The sequence below is a fragment of the Oncorhynchus nerka genome, linkage group LG28, assembly GCF_034236695.1.
Source record: "Oncorhynchus nerka isolate Pitt River linkage group LG28, Oner_Uvic_2.0, whole genome shotgun sequence".
Taxonomy (NCBI): Eukaryota; Metazoa; Chordata; class Actinopteri; order Salmoniformes; family Salmonidae; genus Oncorhynchus; species Oncorhynchus nerka.
In genome coordinates, this window is record NC_088423.1 from 33,377,130 (window position 1) to 33,398,689 (window position 21,560).

Here is a 21,560-nt window from a genome sequence, read left to right on the forward strand (position 1 = left end):
TTGACCCCTGCCTGCCCAACCTGTCACTTGCCTGCCCCTGTTGCAGTAATAAACATTGTTACTTCAACACAGTCTGCATTTGGGTCTTACCTGAAACGTTATACTTTTTCAGTTCTTTGTGACATCTTTCAATAAAGCAGCAGTAGATAGGCTTATCCACACGTACTTAGCAGCTCATGTTATAGACAGAAGCATGCTACATGGCAGACCAATCCAAACTCATGTCCAACCCATCCATTATCCTAGCCAATCATGGCTAGCCGGAAGGTTCCTATATTTGCCGTGGCTAAACCAACTAGGCTCAATATTTAACAGTTTTATATTTACAGATGGCATGTGATTATGTTATTGAGGCATATGAAAGTTCACATGTTCCAGAAGGCATTTCTGCCCATATTTTGATTTTAAAAAAAGAATAATAATCAAATGCCTCTTCTGTGAAGTAGTGACGTGCGACATACACCTAGTTTCTTGAAATGGGTCACAAATGGTCCCTTCACACAGACAGTGTAGTGAAGAAAGTGCACCAGTGCCTCTTCAACCTCAGGAGGCTAAATAATTTCAGTTTGACACCTAACTCCCTCACAAACTTCTACAAATGCATCATTGAGAGAATCCTGTCAGGCTATATCGCCGCCTGGTACGGCAATGCACTGTCTGCAACCGCAGGGCTCTCCAGAGGGTTGTGCGGTCATTCCAATGCTTCATCGGGGGCACACTGCCTGCCCTCTAGGACATCTACAGCACCCGGAAGGCCAAGAAGATAATCAAGGACCTCAGCCGCTCGAGCCACAGCCTGTTCCCCCTGCTAGCATCTAGAAGTAGGAGACAGTACGAGTGCATCAAAGCTGGGACCGAGAGACTGATAAACAGCTTCTATCTCAAAGCCATCAGACTGTTAAACAGTCACCACTAGCCGGACTCCGCCCAGTACCCTTCCCTGAACCTTAGTCACTGTTACTAGACCGGCTTCCAAATGGTACTCTACCCTGCACCTTAGAAACTGCTTTGCCATATGTACATAGGGTCATTGAACACTAGTCACTTTAATAATGTTTACATACTGTTTTACTCACGTTATATGTATATACTGTATTCTAGTCATGGCTCATCAGTATTTATATTCATATACTGTCCATACTGTCTATACAAACCATTATATACAGTGCATTCGGAAAGTATTCAGACCCCTTGAGATGTTTCTACAACTTGTTTGGTGTCCACCTGTGGTAAAATCAATTGCATGGACAAGATTTGGAAAGGCACACACCTGTCCAAGCCATAAGGCAAAATCCAAGCCATAAGGTTGAAGGAATTGTCCGTACTGCTCCGAGACAGGATTGTGTCAAGGCAAAGATCTGGGGAAGGGTACCAACAATTTCTTTAGCATTGAAGGTCCCCAAGTACACCGTGGCCTCCATAATTCTTAAATGGAAGACGTTTGGAACCACCAAGACTCTTCCTAGAGCTGACTGCCTGGCCAAACTGAGCAATCGGGGGAGAAGGGCCTTGGTCAGGGAGGTGACCAAGAGCCCGATGGTCACTCTTACAGAGCCCCAGAGTTTCTCTGTGGAGATGGGAGAACCTTCCAGAAGATCAACAATCTCTGCAGCACTTAACCAATCAGGCCTTTATGGTATGGTATTTCACTGCACCCGCTATAATGTCTGCTAAACTGTGTACGTGACCAATAAACTTTGATTTTGATTTGATCAACTTTGATTTGAGAACCTGAATTCAAATCTTTGAAAGAAAGTGACAGCCTCCTCACTACATTTGTGGTGGTTCAGAACTCTATAGCAGGGTTAGCATTGGTTTTCAGTAATCTGCCTTTACAAAATGAAAACCATCAAAAATCTGTTTTAAAACATTTCACCTGCGTTTTATATTGAAAGTCAGTGTTTTTTTTGCTTAAATAGAGTAATAAGGGTTATGCAACTATAGTTTTTTTCACACAAAATACATTAGTGCAACATATTCATCAGGAAATACATTTATCAGATGACAACAGTCGGTTGCAGCCACACATGTCAATCAGCTGTCATGATGTTGCCATCTTTGAGTACAGCGAGCACCATCCCCCGCTCTTTGCTTCTACAACCAGACTGCTGTGGGCAGAGTACATTTACATTTAAGTCATTTAGCAGACGCTCTTATCCAGAGCGACTTACAAATTGGTGGATTCACCTTATGACATCCAGAGTGAGGTCGTAAATTCCTAAGGAAGATCCTGCTTCATGGACACACAGTTATAGAGAGTAGTTTCATGGAGACAAAGGAAATCCTTCCACCTCACAGAACGTGAGGTACGAACAAATGTCATGTTCCAGAGAAAGTGTAAAAGATCGGTGAAGAATCCAGCTACGAACTGGTGCGTTTGTCACAACTTGGGAAGCTCAAGAGAGACGGTGTGGCAACATTACCATAACGCTGTTTATATAATAGCCTCAGATATGAGGTCTAATTGTTGTATAAGATGAATGAGTGAGGATGTACAGTTTGAATAATGGTGTAATATGATTGTGGACTGTCTAATGAAGAAATATACAATTCGCTTTTGATTTGAACTAAATCAGAGGACTGCTCCTGAGCCCAGTTAGGGCAAGACATCCTGGGACAGCCCTCTTCTGCCATTCTGAATAAAACCCCACTTTGAGAAATTATCATTAGACCATGTTTTTCTCCATTAGGAGGGGGACTAAAGGTTGTAGACCATTGCTGAATCTTTTAACCATTCCACGTGGTTAAAACTCTTAGACTATCGATACCGACAGAATAAGAACAAGTCTTTGATACTAATTACTAGTCTGCAGCTAGGAATCCGGCATCAATTGAACGCGAAGAACGACAACCACCGAAACATCCATCCTATAACGAATGTCACTCTGAACAATCCCCTCTAACCACATCCGAGAGAGACGGACAATTCTGCAAAATAAATGAACTTTTCACCAGCGATCAAGACGACAAACTGAGCGTAAATATATATATTGATTGCAATTGTTCCAGAATGAGTGAGCGTTCATGTGTAAGGGATTAGCATTTTAATTGTTATAATGAACTTTATAATGAACCCCCCCCCATTGCCCCTTTGTATAACAAGCTGCCATGCCGGTTCACATTCTATCATTTCATGTAACCATATTTACTGTTTGTTTATGCATTTCTGTGAATTACTTAGTAATAAATAAATGATTTAAGACAATTGATGTATGGGTGACTCATAGTGAAGACTGGGTTAATCCAGATAACCAACATTTTACGACGTTTGGAATGAGACTAACGTGAGGTAAAATAAATAAATCATTAATCAGAAGACTATTGATCAGATATGAAAATATCTGAAAGGTTATATTGGGAAATTATAACTTTGTAATCTGAATACTTTCCTTGGTGCCCCTATTTCCTAGTTAATTACAGGTACACGATTAATTACTTTGATCGCGTTATACTAATTACTGGGAATCTTTGATAAAACTGTCTTCAATTTAATGACAGTAAAGACACGACACAGCTTACAATGAAAAAGCAAGGTATTTTTGCAAAAACAATGCATGACCATCATATTTCTAAGGCTTATCATAGAAATTATGTAGCCAGCTATATTTCCTAATGTTTTGCTTGAAGTTAATATTTCACTTTAACTTGCTGCCGGAAAGAAACTACACCTGAGGAAAGTACACGGAGAAAAGAAGTCTGCACGTCAGTCAGAGTGCTGTCTGGTAATCCAATGACTCGACCAAAAATATTTCATAGAAGTGGAGAAGTGCAACTGAAGCACAAAATTAGTCCTTTTACATTCATGATCTGGTGCGAACCCTGACTGAACCGAGCAGAATTTACAATAAGAATAATTTTAAATCTGCATTTACAAAACGCAGTAAGTCATTTTTTCATGGTTTTATCTTTCCTTTTCTGCGTGAAAAACTCAGAATCCTGCGTTATCGCGACACCTGCGCCATATTAATCCGCCTTTTAGGATCCTGACGGTTTCTCCGATTTTGGGATTAAAGTGCCTGGATGTTGCGAGCCTGGGGTTTGTATGCTGGGTAGAGCAGTGCACAGTCCTGTCTGGTACAGAGCTCAAACACATTGTTCTGTAATGCTGAGATCAGCAGAGCTGAGGCTCCCAGGATAGCACAGGTGGATAAAGGGCTCATCTTCATAGGAAAAGTTACTCAGAGGAGTTCCATACCAACCATATCCATACATAACACCGTGGAGGAAATGTCACATTTCAACTCCATCCTCTGCAAGTAGTAGAAGTTTTAGTTGTATTAATTGTTGTCTGGTATAGACAATCTGCCTGCACATACACACACATACCCACAAACATGCCGAATGCACACGTGTACACACACACACCTCTCCACAGGCATGTCTGTGTATAGAGATTACAAGCTGGTGAAGCAGTCAACTTCTCTAAGCCCCCTGTGTGTCACTGGCTTTACAGTGCTCTGCCGAGGAGACCAGAAGAAGCACCAAATCCCTCCACTCTGGAGTCTATCATTGCCCATCTCCCAACACAAACACACTACTAAATCTGTCTAAGTCAGGGGAGCGGTGGATCTAACCAAGCCTAATGTATTCCTTCAGTCCAATAGTTGAGTGAGGGGCCATTGTATTAATCTGCTTACTCTACTTCCAACCTACTGGGACTAGCTGCTTAGTGAGGAACTTCCCCTGAATGTAGGGAAGCTGGTTTCAACATTCTAAAATGTCTGAGAAAGGGTGTGTACTTTTAAAAGTCAGGCTTCTCAGACAGACTTACTATACAGCTGGAGCTAGATTGGCACCTGGATAAAATATCCAAAAGACACAGACATCCTCCTATTTGCTGAAGGGACAAAGACAGACAGACAAACAGATGGATGGACGTCTATATAGCAGCCATCTCCTACTCTAGTCTTACTACCTCATCTTTCACATCATGTCTTAATTCTTTACCTGCTCCTCTTTCCATCATCAGTCTTCTCTACCTTCTCCCTCATTGTTGGGATTCCCCTACAGGATGAGATGTCAGGACAGGGAAGAAAACCATCTCCCTGCCAGATACCAGCATGTTCTTAGGAGTTTAAACATAGTCTCCATACAAACACAGCAATCCTGTTCTCATCAACAATAACCTGCCTATTCAGGAGAGATCTGTTGAGTGAGTGCGGTACGAGGTAAGAGTCTGTGGTGGTACCCTCGTTGCCCAGCGACTTGCATTTAGCCAAGGTGCCTGTAAAGATAGTCGCTAGTGAAAGTCTACACACCCATTGCACAGTCTTCACATTTTGCTGCCTTAAAATGTAATCTGCCAAACCTACAGATCTACACAACCTACTCCACATTTTCAGTGAAAGAAAAAGTAAATAACATTTTCTAAATTAATAACAAAAAAAATTAAGATGTGTTGATTGCGTATGTCTTCACACCCCAGAGTTAATACTCGATGGAAGCACCTTTGGCAGCAATTACAGCTGACTAATTTTGTATAAGTTTCTACCATCCTTGCACAACTCTTAGGGCAACATTGTTATTGTCAAAATTGTGTAAAGGTGCACAATTGCTCCGCCATTTCCTGGTTACAAAAATTTGAATAGTTTGCCTAATTTCAGTTTATGTGGAAAAAGAAGCAAGTATAGTATTATATAATCTGAACTGCTGTGAAATATATTTTCCATAACCCAAAATATTGTATTGTTAGCTCTTTGAAGCTTAAAAATGGGAAGCAAAGAAATAGTGCACATAGAACAGATCTACCACTTCTTAGACTTGCTTTCAATAAGAATGACATATCTATAACTCATATTTCTATGTGAATTCACCCAAAAAGTTACATATTGCAGCTTTAAGCTCAGTAAATCAAATCAAATCATATATGATCATGACTGCGACTGGATCATTCAGGAACACACCACCCCTTGGAAAGCCATTCTGGTGTGTCTTTGGTATTTAAGTTTGTGCAATTGTCCTGCTGAATAATAAAACACATTGTATTTTTTCAGAATACGATGGGTGTTCCTCTAACTTTTTACCTGGGCTTTTCTCCTTTCATCCTTTTTAATCCTGACTAACTCCCCAGTTCCAGCCAGTGACAACCCATTACCAACCTACTATCACAAATTATCGTGACATAGACACTAATTACTTATGCAAAATTTGTGACACACAAAAAAATATTTATTTTCCTGTCCATTACATGATTTAATATACTGTGCATTTCAATCACCGATGAAGGCAGTAGGTTACTTAAGACAGAAACGATACAGGGGAGGTTGGTTGGGGAGGACGGGTGGGCGTATAACGCAAAGGTCTAGCAACCCAAACGCGTGTTCGAATCACGTTGGACAACTTTAGCATTTTAACTAATTAGCAACTTTACAACTAAGTACTACTTTTTAGCTACTTAGCTAGCATGTTAGCTAACCTTAACCATTTAAATATCCTAACCTTAACCCCTAACCCCTAGCCAAGCTAATGTGAGCTACAACACATTCTTTATGAAGAAAATGTTCTACTTGACACAAATGCGTTAGGAAGAAAATTGTGTGGTATACATGAAAATTGTGTATTCAACACAATGCGTTATGAAGAAAATCCTGTGGTGGACATGAAACATGTACTTTTTTGTTTGCCTGTCACGAATTTCAAATAAGTCATGTGTCTATTTCACAATAATCTGTGATAGTGTGTTGCCATTACATGACGGTGCCACCTGGCAATACCTGAAAATACAGAGGGTCACCAACATTGATTTCACTCCACATTACTGATCTGTATGACAAAGTGAAAAGGAAGCCATCCAATCTTTTTGCAACAAGGCCATTAAGTAATACTGCAAGACAACACAGCAAAGAAATTAACTTTTTTGCCTAAATTAAAACTGCAAGTTTCAGTCAAATTTAATACAACACAGAGCGAAACCCTCTGTATTTTCAAGTATTGTGGTGGCAGCATCATGTTATGGGTATGCTTGTCATCGGCAGGGACAGGAGAATTGGTCAGGATAAAAAAAAACACAGTCTTCTGTAAATCTTACCTTGGGATATATGTAGTTACATTTTTCAGAGGGACAATTGCACACGTTACTGACAAAGACACACCAGAATGGCTTTCCAAGAGTTGTGAATGTTCCTGAGCGGTCCAGTCTCAGTCCTGACTTACATTTTTGAAGGTTTGAATATTGCTGCCCATAAATGATTCCCAATCACATTAACTGAGCTTGAGCAATTTTGACAAAAACAAGACTTGTGCAAAGTTGGTAGAATCTTATACAAAATGATTCACAGCTGTAATGGCTCCCAAAGGTGCTTCCACCAAGTATTAACTCTGGGGGGTGAAGACATACACAATCAAGACATTTTTGTTATTTTAATTTTTTATTAATTAGGAAAATGTTCTGTGTAGATTTGTAGTCGAAAAAATCTAATGTAATCCCTTTTTGCATTTCATTTTAAGGCAATAGAATTTGAAGACTGTGCAAGGGGTGTGTAAACCTTCACTAGGCACTGTAAGTCTCCCAGTCTAAGTTCAATGTGGCATTGGTTTATAATTCTCTTGAAGTTTCCCAAGCAAGCGATGGAAAAATGGAGGAAAAAACACAATCAGGGTCCCAGTTATCTCTCCTTTTCTGCTCTCCTGACCATCTCTCTATCCGCCGAGCTGCCACCATGACACCCTGTTTCCCATCACAGCCTCGTGGTCCGGTGGCCTTGGCTTTTTCTAAGCTCGTTAAACTAACATACGCTGCTGAGTGTGTCGAGGAAAGATAACGCATACAAAATAAAGATATGATTGCTCTTTTTTTTCTTAATATTCTTTCTTAATCCCTTTTCCTTTTATGTCACCATTATTGGGAATGTAAGGGTATGGTGTTCTGTTTCCAGGCATAGTGTCTATTCACATCCAGACTCAGGGCTCTCTTTATCTTTCTGACCTACAGTGCAGGCTGGGCTGGACTACAGTGTTGTCCAGTTATTCTGAGGGTATCAAAGGCATCATCTTGTCTCCTACTGTTCCCCCTGCGCAGTTGTGAGTGGAGAGCTTGTTGACAGTGATATGAGAACCAAGTGGGAAGCAGAGGTTATTGACCCAGAGTGGATCTTCTTATGTGACTCTTTTATTCACTCCTTGTCTCAGATAATATCTGTCCTCCTAGTTTGGGTGATTAGGATTTAAAAGACTGTTAATAAGTATATGTTTAACAGATTTAACAGGATTTAGAAACAATTCAATTCAGTTACAATAGGAACTGACTTTGAGATGAGGCTTGCACATCTGGTCAACATTGTCAACCACATTGTCTGGTGAAGATACACTACATACGATAGTATGTGGACACCCCTTCAAATTAGTAGATTCTGCAATTTCAGCCACACCCGTTTCTGACAGGTGTATAAAATTGAGCACACAGCCATGCAATCTCCATAGACAAGCATTGGCAGTAGAATGGCCTTACTGACGAGGTCAGTGACGTTCGATATGGCAACATTATAGGATTCCAACAAGTCAGTTTGTCAAATTTCTGCCCTGCTAGATCTGCCCTGTTCAACTGTAAGTGCTGCTATTGTGAAGTGGAAATGTATAGGAGCAACAACAGCTCAGCCGCAAAGTGGAAGGCCACACAAGCTCACAGAACAGGACCGCCGAGTGCTGAAGCGCGTAGCGCTTGCAACACTCACTACCGGGTTCCAAAGTTCTTCTAGAAGCAATGTCAGCACAATAACTGAATCTGGGTTTGGCAGATGCCAGGAGAACACCACCTGCCCCAATACATGGTGCCAACTGTAAAGTTAAGTGGAGGAGGAATAATAGTCTGGGGCTGTTTTTCATGGTTCGGGCTAGGCCCCTTAGTTCCAGTGAAGGGAAATATTGAAAGCTACAGCATACATTGACATTCTAGATGATTCTGTGCATCCAACTTTGTGGCAACAGTTTGGGGAAGGCCCTTTCCTGTTTCAGCATGACAATTCCCCCGTGCACAAAGCGAGGTCCATAGAGCAATGGTTTGTCAAGGTCAGTGACCTGCACAGAGCCCTGACCTCAACCCCATTGAACACTTTTGGGATGAATTGGAATTCCGACTGTGAGCCAGGCCTAATCATCCATCATCAGTGCCCAACCTCACTAATGCTCTTGTGGCTGAATTGAAGCAAGTCCCCGCAGCAATGTTCCGACATCTAGTGGAAAGCCTTCCCAGAAGAGTGGAGGCTGTTATAGCAGCAAAGTGGGGACGAACAACATATGAATGCACATGATTTTGGAATGAGATGTTTGACAAGCAGATGTCCAAATACTTTTAGTCATGTAGTGTATCAAACTAGGACAAGGTTTTCACAAGGATTCTCACTCTTAATGACGCTATTTGAATAATGGGGAACCAACAGTAGCTCATGGAGAAATCCTGCCTGGTCAGCAGAAATACTAAAAGCTAAACTTGAAAGTCAAGCAGCTGTAATCTGTGTGAGAAAGTGATAACTGTAACTCTACTCCTTTATTGTCATGCAGATGACACTAATTCTATTATATTTCATTACAAGCTGTCATCAGAATAATGTGCTTGTTCTTCTTATTTAGTTTGAGTTTTATTGAACCTTTTTAAAAAATAAACAAATTCAAGAAAGACCTGGCCTTTTTACTGTATTTCTCTTCACTAAAACCCTCGTCAGATCTTAGTATCATAGTATTATGTCCCATTCCTGTTTGATTGAAAATTATATGTATTTGGGGTCCCTAGTGCTAGAACGGCCCTTCCTGTTCCAAACCACTTTGTACATCAGGGTTAGTGATCCAGCAACCTCACCTGACAAAACAATTCCCTTAGTAGGTTGCATCCTGTATCCTGATTTGATTATGTTGTCCAATTAAATTGATTTGAGATGCATATCTCTGGTTATCCAGAAGGCATTGGCTTTAATTAGCAATCATGAAAAATTAGCTATTTGGTTGTAAGCCAGCATTTCCCAAACTCGGCCTGGGGATCCCAAGGGGGGCATGTTTTGGTTTTTGCCCTATCACTACACAGCTGATTCAAATAACCAAACCTTGATGATTAGTAGATTATTTGAATCAGCTGTGTAGTGCTATGGTAAAAACCAAAACGTGCTCCCAGGGTGGGACCCAGGACCGAGTTTGGGAACCGCTGTTGTAAGCTTTCACCTTTGGTTGAGTCACCAAATTGGCATCTATAACGATAACTTTTTCATTAAATGTTTTTAGTTTTCTTTGAAAAGCTTTAATTTAGAGTTTAAAAAAGTGTTACTTTCAAGTGTGGAAAGTTTGTCTTTCAAGAGTTACATGTAGTGGTGGTTTCTATCCAATAGTAGTGATGGCTTTGGATGTCAAGGTCAGACATATTAGCTGCAGTGTTACGTGTAGTGATTGCTATAGAAAAAGTGTCAGGTAACAGTGTTGAAAAGGATCTGGTTGTGATTTGGAGTGAAAGGGCTGACAGGTAATCTAGTCTGGCTCCACTGACCAGACATGTCAGGCTGTAGACTAAGAGTGTCAGCCCAGGCTCTTTTCTCTCCTCCACTCCCACTTTGTCCCTCTCTCTATACCTCTCTAACTCAGACATCTTGTTCTGTAATCAGTGCTGAGGGTTGGCCTCCTGTCCGTGGCGGCGGGAAAGAGCACTGAGGCGATTGTTGCCATGCCTACCTAAGGCGCACTGTGGCTTGGCCACACACATGCATAGGCACACTGCGCGCACTCACACGTCATTGTAAGTAAGCATTTCACTGTAAGGTGTAGACTACACCTGTTGTATTCGGCGTATGTGACAAATACAAATTTGATTTGATTAGACATCAGCGTTCCCTCTGCAAAAACCCAGGAATCACTGGTGTGTGAAACGCTTAAACATGTAGAGTTTTTCCTTGTTTTTCTCTTTAGTTTTTTGGTCTGCATACATGGACATTTACTTCCTGTCCTAATGAGTATACTAGTCAAGCCTACCGCTGTACAGAGGGCAAGCCATACTGAAAATCCATATTAACTACAGTAAGCATCTGGTGTCATTGTGTTCTCCACTTTTTTTTGTTGCACTGTGGAGAAAATAGCAGACCATCAGATTGTTGTTTTGAGAAAAAGAACAGCCCATAGCAGCCTAGAGAGGTATAGAGCTATGCTTCAGTGACATGTAGTCCCTCGTCTCCTGCTGAACTCTGATATGTGAGGGCTTGGGCAGGAGTTGGGGAAGCGTTTCTGGGAGTTGGGAAAGGGTTTAAGCGGGCGGGAGACAGCAAGCTAATTACTGTCTGCTGTGTTTTACTTTGCCACACTGCTGAGTGTCTTCTTTGAAGCTCACCTCCCTTCTTCTGTCTCTCTCCCTCCTCCCTTTCCCTTTCTCCCTCCCCCATGTGTTTCTCCCTGTAGGCATTGCCATCGCCAGTGCCCTGATTGACACCTCGCAGCAGAAACCTGGAGACTTCAAAGATAAGTATCATGGCCTGAAGAACCGCAAACTGCACGCAGTAACACATCAGGGGACCTGTGTTTGAACCGCCTGACCAAAAGGGGAGCCTGAATGCACCTGAAAGGACCGCGGACGCTTCTGTTTTATGATGACTTCTTGCTCTATTTTTATCAGTCTTTCAACAACACGGCGTGCTGAAGTGAACCTGGTGATAACAGAATCCCTTTATTGAGATGTTGAGTGTCAGCAAGCAAAGTGTGCCTCATCCCCACGCCCTGTAATGTTTGTTTTTTTCCCAGTGACTTGTCTGCTCTCTGATTGGATCTCTGCCCAGCTGCAGGGTTCTGGACATCCCATTGGCTCTCTGCCAGGAAGTTTGTAGTCTGCACTTCCTCCTTGTGAACACATCTCCTTAAGAGTTCAGGAAGAGCAGGTCGCCACTGGAAGTTTGAATGTCATGTGACATGAGTCTGAAAGAACAATGCCAAGGGCCTCTTGCTGGTGAGATGTGTGCTCATTTTGATACAAAGATAAAAGCTCTTTTATGTTTTATTTTAATGTATGGTCTGCCCAAGTTCAATCCAGGCTAGATGAACAGAGCAGCGTATGGGTCTAGATAGAATAGCTTGTGACTTGACTATATGGTTGCCTCACTCTGAGGTAATGTATCCTGTGCTGAGGATTCCTCCCATGAGCCTACCAGCAGTACAGCATGTCATGGCCTAATGAAGAAGTCGGATGCAAAGAACAGCGGGAAAAAAGGAAGAGAACTGGTATCAGTATTGAAACATGCCTGTGTTTGTTATGTGTACTTCATTGTCAAAGAGCAATGGCATAACATTTAGAATGGCATTTAAATGCATGTCCTCTCCATGTGTCATATACCGTCAGTTCCAAAATTATTAGCACCCTAGATAAAGATGAGCAAAAAATACTGCATAAAATGAATAATACATAATACTGAGCTATATTGTATGTATATATAAAAAAAAAGGACAATTATATGATTTTATACTAATACAAATGCTCATAGAAAGAGTTTAAGTAATGAAAAACATTCTCAAAAAGATAGGGTCAAAATTATTGGCAACCCTGTTTTGAATACCTATTATAATAATAATCAAAATAATATATGCCAAAGTTACTTAGTCGTGTGTGCATACATTTTCATATGGGTAGTCCCAGCGGGAATACACACAATACTTCACCTTGCAAGGATAATATGAGTTTGAAGAACACATTGGGAGGTATTTTAGACCATTCCTCCATAAAGGATCTGGAAAGATTCTGATCTGCTGCCCTTTTCAATTCAAACCACAGGTGTTCGACCACAGATTTCCCGAGACAAATGACCATTGCAAAATGTTAATTTTGTGGTCAATTAAACCATTTCTTTGTGGAATTTGATGTGTACTTCGGGTTATTGTCTTGCTGGAAGACCCACTTCGAGCCAAGTTTCATCTTCATGTCAGAGGCAGCCAGGATTTTGGCTAAAATGTCCTGGTACTAGGTAAAGTTTATTATGCCATACTTAATAAGGGTCCGAGGACCAGTGGAAGCAAAATAGCCCCATAACATCAAAAATCCACCTTATTTTACAGTGGGTATGGGGTTATTTTCTGCGTATGTATCCTTCTTTCAACGCCAAATCTACCACTGGTGTGCGTGGCCACAGCTCTATTTTTTCACATTTTTCATATATATATATGAAAAATAGAGCTGTGGCCACGCACACTAGTGGTAGATTTGAGATATATATATATATACAGTATACTCGTTAAACTAAATCTCTTTGCCTGAGCAATTGTAGTGTAAAATAATAGAAGTAGAAACGTTTTTTTGCGTAAAATATAGCTCAGTATTTGTATTTTCTGCTCATCTTTATCAAGGGTGGCAATCATTTTGGACCTGACCGTATGTCAAGATGTTTCAACATATTTCTCAGTATCCGTCAACACATATACTTTATACATATCAAGACTCCTTGATTTATTTAAGTATAGATTTAGAGCACAAAATCATATCTTAGTTGCTACTCCTTTTTTTTTGCCATATTTCATTGTGATTGTGTATGATTGTGTTTCTAAGGGAATGACAAGGGCATACAGTCATAAAACAAATAACAACAAATTGTAGCTCTAATGTTTTCTTGTACAGTATGTTAATAAGACAAAAACCAAATGATTAATTTAACCTCCATATCCAGGTCGATTAATTTGTGTAACACACTAACTCAGCTTGGATCCTGCAACTCTATTCAGCCAATACCATTCTCAGTTCCAAAATGTCACATATGTTTCCTTTCCTACTCTCTACCTGGGATTTCTTCAAGGAAGGGAGGGAGGAAGCATGCATGCATATTTTTGGCATTTGGGCTGTTTGTTTTCTCTGTATGACTTTGAAGTTTGTTGTGTTTACACTTCTATCTGAAGCATCCTATGTTCTGTGTCACGCTTTGTCTTGTAAATCATTGTAAACAAACCCTAATAAATTATCACACTTTTAAATGTACATAGGAAATGTAGAAATGTGATAAATCTGATGTTTTCCAGTCAGGTGAACTACATGTAATGTATTTTACACAGATCTGTTGAAATGTGTATGAATGAAGAGCAGCTCACCTCATTATTTTGTTCATTATGGGCATATTATGTAAAGTTACAATTAAACATTTTGATGCTTCTTCATACTGTGATTAAAACATGCCTCCTTTTGTATTTTTTTGCCTCTCAATTCTCAAGCTTTATTGATTTGTTGCACCGGATGTCAATTTGATTGGCTTACAAGCAGAGAGTACTTAAAGATACAGACATCGGACACCTTGAAAGATCCGCCAAAAGGATGTATTGGTTTGATCGCTCAGATATAGAATGTGTGTTGATTTTGATATGTAATGTGTCTTATGCGACTTATGACACTTTCAAGACTAGGGGCTCTATTCAATCTGCGTTGCATATTGCGCAATAGAAATGTAAAGGTCGTTAAAGTTGAGCCGACATACAGTGCCTTCGGAAAGTATTCAGGCCCCTTTTACTTTTTTCACATTTTGTTAGGTTACAGCCTTTATTCTAAAATTGATTCAACAGTTTTTTTCTCTCATCAATCTACACACAATACTCCATAATGACAAAGCAATTTTGAATATTTGTTATTTGTTAACAAAAATAACACAAAAAAAGACCTGAAATATTTACATAAGTATTCAGACCCTTTACTCAGTACTTTGTGGAAGCTCTAGATCCTCTCAAGCTCTGTCAGGTTGAATGTGGAGTGTTGCTGCACAGCTATTTTTAGGTCTCTCCAGAGATGTTCGATCGGGTTCAAGTCCGGGCTCTGGCTGGGCCACTCAAGGACATTGAGACTTGTCCCGAAACCACTCCTGCGTTGTCTTGGCTGTGTGCTTAGGGTTGTTGTCCTGTTGGAACCTTCGCCCCAGTCTGATGTCCTGAGTGCTCAGGAGCAGGTTTTCATTAAGGATCTCTCTATACTTTTCTCCATTCATCTTTGCCTCGATCCTGACAGGTCTCCCAGTCCCCGCCGCTGAAAAACATCGCCCCAGCATGATGTTGCCACCACCATGCTTCACCGTAGGGATGGTGCCAGGTTTCTTCCAGACGTGATGCTTGGCATTCAGGCTAAAGAGTTCAATCTTGGTTTCATCAGACCAGAGATTCTTGTTTCTCATGGTCTGAGAGTCTTTAGGTGCCTTTTGGCAAACTCCAAGTGTGCTGTCATGTGCCTTTTACTGAGGAGTGGATTCTGTCTGGCCACGTTACCATAAAGGCGGATTGGTGGAGTGCTGCAGAGATGGTTGTCCTTCTGGAAGTTTCTCCCATCTCCACAGAGGAACTCCATCAGGTTCTTGGTCATCACCCTACCAACGCCCTTCTCCCCCGATTGCTTAATTTGGTCGGGTGGCCAGCTCTAGGAAGAGTATTGGAGCTCTGGGGACAATTCCTTGGTTTTTGCTCTGACATGCACTGTCAACTGTGGGGCCTTATACAGACAGGTGTGTGCCTTTACAAATCATGTCCAATCAATTGAATTTACCACAGGTGGACTGCAATCAAGTTGTAGAAGCATCTCAAGGATGATCAATGGGAAATAGGATGCAACTGAGCCCAATTTCGAGTCTCATAGCAAAGGGTCTGAATGCTTATGTAAATATGTTTTTTACTTTTTTATATGTGTGTGTGTGTGTGTATATATATATATAAACCTGTTTTCGCTTTTTCATTATGGGGTATTGTGTGTAGATTGCTGACAATTTGTATTTGTTTATTCAATTTTAGAATAAGGCTGTATCTTAACTGTGGAAAAAGTCAAGGGGTCTGAATACTTTCCGAGGTCACTGTATACAACGTTTACCGTAAATACAGTCCCCACTAACACGGGAACATTGGATTTAATTTTAAATCACGCTGTGATGTTGAACTTTCACAATACAGATTGAATAGACCCCTTATATTTCCTCAAATATTTTCATTGAATCTCTAATGTTTGTAAACTTGAGTAATCAGAGAATTGTGAAGACATTTTCATAGGGCATGGGGAGTGTAGATCTTTAAAGAATTCCCCTAGGATCAAACTTAACAGTCCACCATGCAATGATACATGAAAGGGCTGCATACTGTCAATACTCATGCTGTCTTCGCCATTAGTAAAGAGAGATAAGTGGTGCACTTTCCTGCCATTTTAAATACAACAGGTTTTCTCAAGTTAAAAGACTGTCTGTGTTGGAGTTAACTCCATGCTAACAATTCAATCAATATAAGCAGACTGCAGAGTCTCCTGTCCCGCTCTTACAGTAAAAGGCCAAAGAGACCTAGGCTGGGATTCAATCTGATTGTGCGTTATACAGCGCTTGACATTTAACGGTCATTTCTGATTAAGAGGACATGTACTAATCAAAAGGGGACCATCTGGCTCTCCCGGGAGTTTGGTTGGTGCATTAAACCGGTGAATTCAGATCATTAAAAAGGTGTGATGGGTCTGCACTCCAAAAAGATGTAGCATAAAGCTTTCTTATATTTTACATTTTTAGATGTTATTATTCTTTTCACTGCATCAGGAATAGTGTGCATCTGATTTGACCAATATGTTTGATAAATCCTGATCGCTACATTCACCACTCTATTTCACTTCACGTATCAGTCTGGCATTCCTCCTTGCAGTTTGAGCCTACCTCTGTATTGAGGGGCCTTCTTCAAAACTTCCTTGTCAACAATTGAATCACCTTCAACCAATCAGATGGCACAGTATTTGTCTACATTGCTTTTTATCATAAGCCGGAGAGGAAGAGGTGAAGCGAGAGGTTTTACTCCGCACAAAATCTGTCCACGAAAATAAGCTCACAAAGTGAGGAATTTATGTATGGACGTCAAAATGCAATTGCTAATTTACTACCTGGGGCTTATCTGATCTAATTGAAGTTTCGTAATGGTTGACTTGTTACGAATGCACTGATATGTGGACATGTGGTATTTCGGCAACTTCTATATCGGAGCCTGTTGTATAGAGATAGATAGAGGACTCATCATGGATATAAGTTTTGGCATGGACATTGCCATTGATGGCTTCCACCTTTTTAAAGTAGTCAACTGGGTGGAGATTCCTATGAGTTGGGAGCAATCAGCCAATGAAGAAGAAGATAATTGACTACTTTAAAATGCAGATGCCCATGATGAGCCCTCTATCTATCTCTATGCCCTGTTGTTCAGAAGCGTATCTGCCATCTCATTGGCTAGAATGGTCCCATTGAGGACATGTATTTCCATTGTTAAAGCGGTCACTTGAACATCTTGTCAATATAATAGACAATATTTGCTTAAATGCACTCTCTGTTTCTCAGAGGGCACTGATTAGACCAGCCATTTTTTGGTTGTCTATTCCAGCTGTCCATTTATTGAGAAAGTCACACACGCATATGCATTTCTACTGTGAATATGCTGTAGCTTTGACATACAGTATGCCACCCTTAGCAACCATTATGTTTGAAGTGTGTCTGCAACTGTAGCATCTCCTAGTGTACTCGCTCATTCACACCATTTCATTCCCCCCATCACATTCTCCCTTTTAATGGACCCTGACCAGCTGGCCACACTCACCTCAGGGTCAGGGTCAACTGACCCGCATTCACATGATTGATGCCACTTCCAGACCTCAATCTTTATGGTATTATGTTCCAATTGCGTTGGGTAATTTCCACTTCTTATGGTAAATGACTGAGCAGGGCCGGCCGTGTTACAAAGCACATGGTTGCCCCCTGGACCCTTACACCCACAGCTCCGGAGCTTGAGAAGAATGGTTCTTCTATCATCCAACCCTGACCACTGTCAATAGTGCTCTTCACCACAACAAAAGGAGGCCTTCTCCTCACATCGGACCAAGAACAAAGAGAAAGGGAAAAAAAGTAACTGTAGTGACAGAAATTAGTATCTGATGAGATAGAAAAGATGGTAAAAATGATGGGAAAGTATGGCTCTTTGGCCTGTGTGGGAGGGAGACTTCTATGTCACAACTTTCCTGATACAAGACTGCCAGTGAGTAGTGTCACTGGTTCATGCCATCGGAACGGGTTTAATCTGAGTCAATTAGTTATACATTTTCTCATACGACCTACCATGCATTAATGTGGAATTACAAGTTAATTTGTGACCCACGATCATTTAGATCAGTATATCTTTACAATATCATAATTTGAAGGGGCATACAGTACAATTCTAAACTAGCCTCATAATTACATAGGGATTATAAAACAGTGGAATAATTATAGTTTAAACATTTATTAGTATTCATAAACCATTTGTCCAAATGACATAAACTGCCCATGGGGGTTTTCAGTGAGCTAGAGTGCCTTCAGAATGTATTCATACCCATTGACTTATTACACATTTTGTTGTGTTACAACCTGATTAAATTGGATTAAATCGTTTTTTTCACTCACCCATCACGCAATACCCCATAATGACAAAGTGAAAACATGTTTTTAGAAATATTTGCAAGTGTATTGAACATTAAATACATAAATATCTAATTTACATAAGTATTCACACTGCTGTGTCAATGTTAAAATCACCTTCGGCAGCGATTACAACTGTGAGTCTTTCTGGGTAAGTCTCTAAGAGCTTTGCAAACCTGGATTGTAAAATATTTACACATTATTCTTTTTTAAATTCTTCAAGCTTTGTCAAGTTGATTGTTGATCATTTCTAGACAGCCATTTTCAAGTCTTGCCATAGATTTGTCAAGCCAATTTAAGTCAAAACTGTTGCTAGGCTACTCTGGAACATTCAATGTCATCTTGGTAAGCAACTCCAGTGTGCATTTGGCCTTGTGTGTTCAGTTATTGTTCTGCTGAAAGATGGACTTGTCTTGAAGTGTCTTTTGGAAAGCAAACTGAACCAGCTTTTCCTATGGGATTTGTTTATGTTTAGTTCTATTCCGTTTCTTTTTTATCAACAAAAAAATCTTCTTAGTCCTTGAGATGACAAGCGTACCCATAACATGATGCAGCCACAACCATGCTTGAACATATAAAGTGGGACTCAGTGATGTGTTGTATTTGCCCCAAACATAACGATTTATATTCATGACATAAAGTTAATTTCTTTGACACATTTGGATGTTTTACTTTAGTCTCTCATTGCAAACAGGATGCATATGTTGGAATATTTGTATTATGTACAGGCGTCCTAATTTTCACTCTGTCATTTAGGTTAGTACTGTGGATTAACTACAATGTTGTTGATCCATCCTCTGTTTTCAATCACAGCCATTAAACGATGTAACTGTTTTAATGTCACCATTGGCCTCATGGTGAAATCCCTGAGTGGTTTCCTTCCTCTCTTTGGAGTGACTGGGTGTATTGATGCACCATCCAAAGTGTAATGAATAACTTCATCATGCTCAAAGGAATATTCTGCATTATTTATTTTTGTTTGTTTACCCATCTACCAATAGGTGCCCTTCTTTGCGAAGCATTGGAACACCTCTGTGGTCTTTGTGGTTGAATCTGTGTTTGAAATTCACTGCGCACCAAGTGAGTCCATACAACTTATTATGTGACTTGTTAAGCAAAGTTTTACTCCTGAACTTATTTAGGCTTGCCATAACAAAGATGTTGAATACTAACTGACTCAAGAAATTTCAGCTTTTCAATTTTTGTTATTCATTTGTGAAAAATGTCTAAAAACATAATTATACTTTGACATTATGATATATTGTGTGTAGGCCAGTGACAAAAAAAATCTAAATGTAATCAATTGTAATCAAAAGTATGTGGACACCCATTCAAGTTAGTGGATTAGTCTATTTCAGCCATACCCATTGCTGACGGGTGTATAAAATTGAGCACATAGCCGTTCGCAGTAGTATGGCCTTACTGAAGATCTCAGTGACTTTCAAAGTGGCATCTTTATAGGATGACACGTTTCCAACAAGTCAGTTCGTCAATTTTCTTCCCTGCTAGAGCTGTCCCGGTCAAATGTAAGTGCTGTTATTGTGAGGTGGAAACGTCTATTAGCAACAACGGCTCAGCCGTGAAGTGGTAGGCCACACAAGCTCACAGAACACAGAACTCACAGAACTCACAGGACCGCTGAGTGCTGAATCACGTGTTGCGAAAATATCATTTGTCCTCGGTTGCAACACTCACTACCGAGTTCCAAACTGCCTCTGGAAGCAATGTCAGCACAATAATTGTTTATTGGAAGCTACATGAAATGGGTAATACAAAGCCTAATATCACCATGCACAATGCCAAGCGTCGGCTGGAAACACGTTCTCTGGAGTAATGAATCACGCTTCACCATCTGGCAGTCCGACGGATGAATCTGGGTTTGGCAGATGCCAGGAGAACGCTACCTGCCGCAATGCATATTACCAACTGTAAAGTTTTGTGGAGGAGGAATAATGGTCTGGGGCTGTTTTTCATGGTGCGGGCTACGCCCCTTAGTTCCAGTGAAGGCAAATCTTAACGCTACAGCATTCAATGACATTCTAGACGATTCTGGGCATCTAACTTTGTGGCAACAGTTTGGGGAAGGCCCTTTCCTACTTCAGCATGACCATGCCCCCGAGCAAAAAGCGATGTCCATACAGAAATGGTTTATTGAGATCAGTGTGGAAGAACTTGACTGGCCTGCACAGAGCCCTGACCTCAACCCCATCGAACACCTTTGGGATTTATTCGAACGCCGACTGCGAGCCAGGCCCAATCGCCCAACATCAGTGCTCTTGTGGCTAATTGGAAGCAAGACACCGCAGTAATGTTCCAACATCTAGTGGAAAGCCTTCCCAAAAGAGTGGAGGCTGTTATAGCAGCAATGGCTGGACCATCTCCATATGAATGCACATGATTTTGGAATGAGATGTTGGATGAGCAGGTTTCCTCCTGCCTTTGGTCATGTAGTGTACTTTCTGAAGGTACTTTACAGCAACCCCAATGTGACATGTTTATTAATAGATGTGAACTGATGCCCGTGGAATGTGACTTGAAATGTTTACATCTTTTCAGTTTTTACATCCTTTTAAGTAGCTTCAGAAATTACTGGCAGACTATACATTTGTGGATATGAATAATCATCTGACGACGATGCTTAAAACCTGTTTCCCCCTTACTTTTTCACAGACTAAATATAATACCAGCACTTTTTTAGAATAGACATATTCTATGCAAGGCCAGCGTCAGAGGGGTTGGGTTAAATGCAGAAGACATGTTTCAGTTGAATGCATTCAGTTGTACAACTCACTAGGTATCCCCCTTTCCCTTCATACAACGTTTGTTTCAATAGGACTTCTTTGAGAAGCCAGCTCATCTAGTTCACCAAGCTCCTCCTTAGACCAGTCTTATACAATATTATTTTGTTAGACTACCTTAGCCTTGATTATTGCCTGAAAAAATGTTTTCAAGTACTTCAGTTTATATTCCACTGTTTTCTCGAAGTGCAGTTAATGGTCATCTCCCTAACCAAGGTTCCTTGAGGTCAATAATATGTAATGAAGCCTCCTCAAGGTTAGGTCAATTACCTAACGTAGCAGGCGTAAACGAAACGCCTGAAGCTAGATCCCCTACATACTGGTCTTCACAAGAAAAAGAAAAAACTGTCAGGGGAGGTTCTCTTCTGCACTGTTCAACCAATCCAGTAAATGTGGA

At 40.6% G+C, this 21,560-nt stretch overlaps 1 protein-coding gene across 1 annotated transcript in view; it reads left to right on the top strand.

Moving 5' to 3' along the window:
- Positions 1–14,124, top strand: part of LOC115113159 (attractin-like protein 1) — a 312,747-nt gene extending 298,623 nt beyond the window's left edge. Inside the window, exon 30 of the mRNA XM_029640467.2 lies at positions 11,365–14,124. Coding sequence (XP_029496327.2) covers positions 11,365–11,489 — 125 coding nt within the window. The 3' untranslated portion in view covers positions 11,490–14,124. The remainder of the gene's footprint in view (positions 1–11,364) is intronic.
- The last annotated feature ends 7,436 nt before the right edge of the window (positions 14,125–21,560 follow it).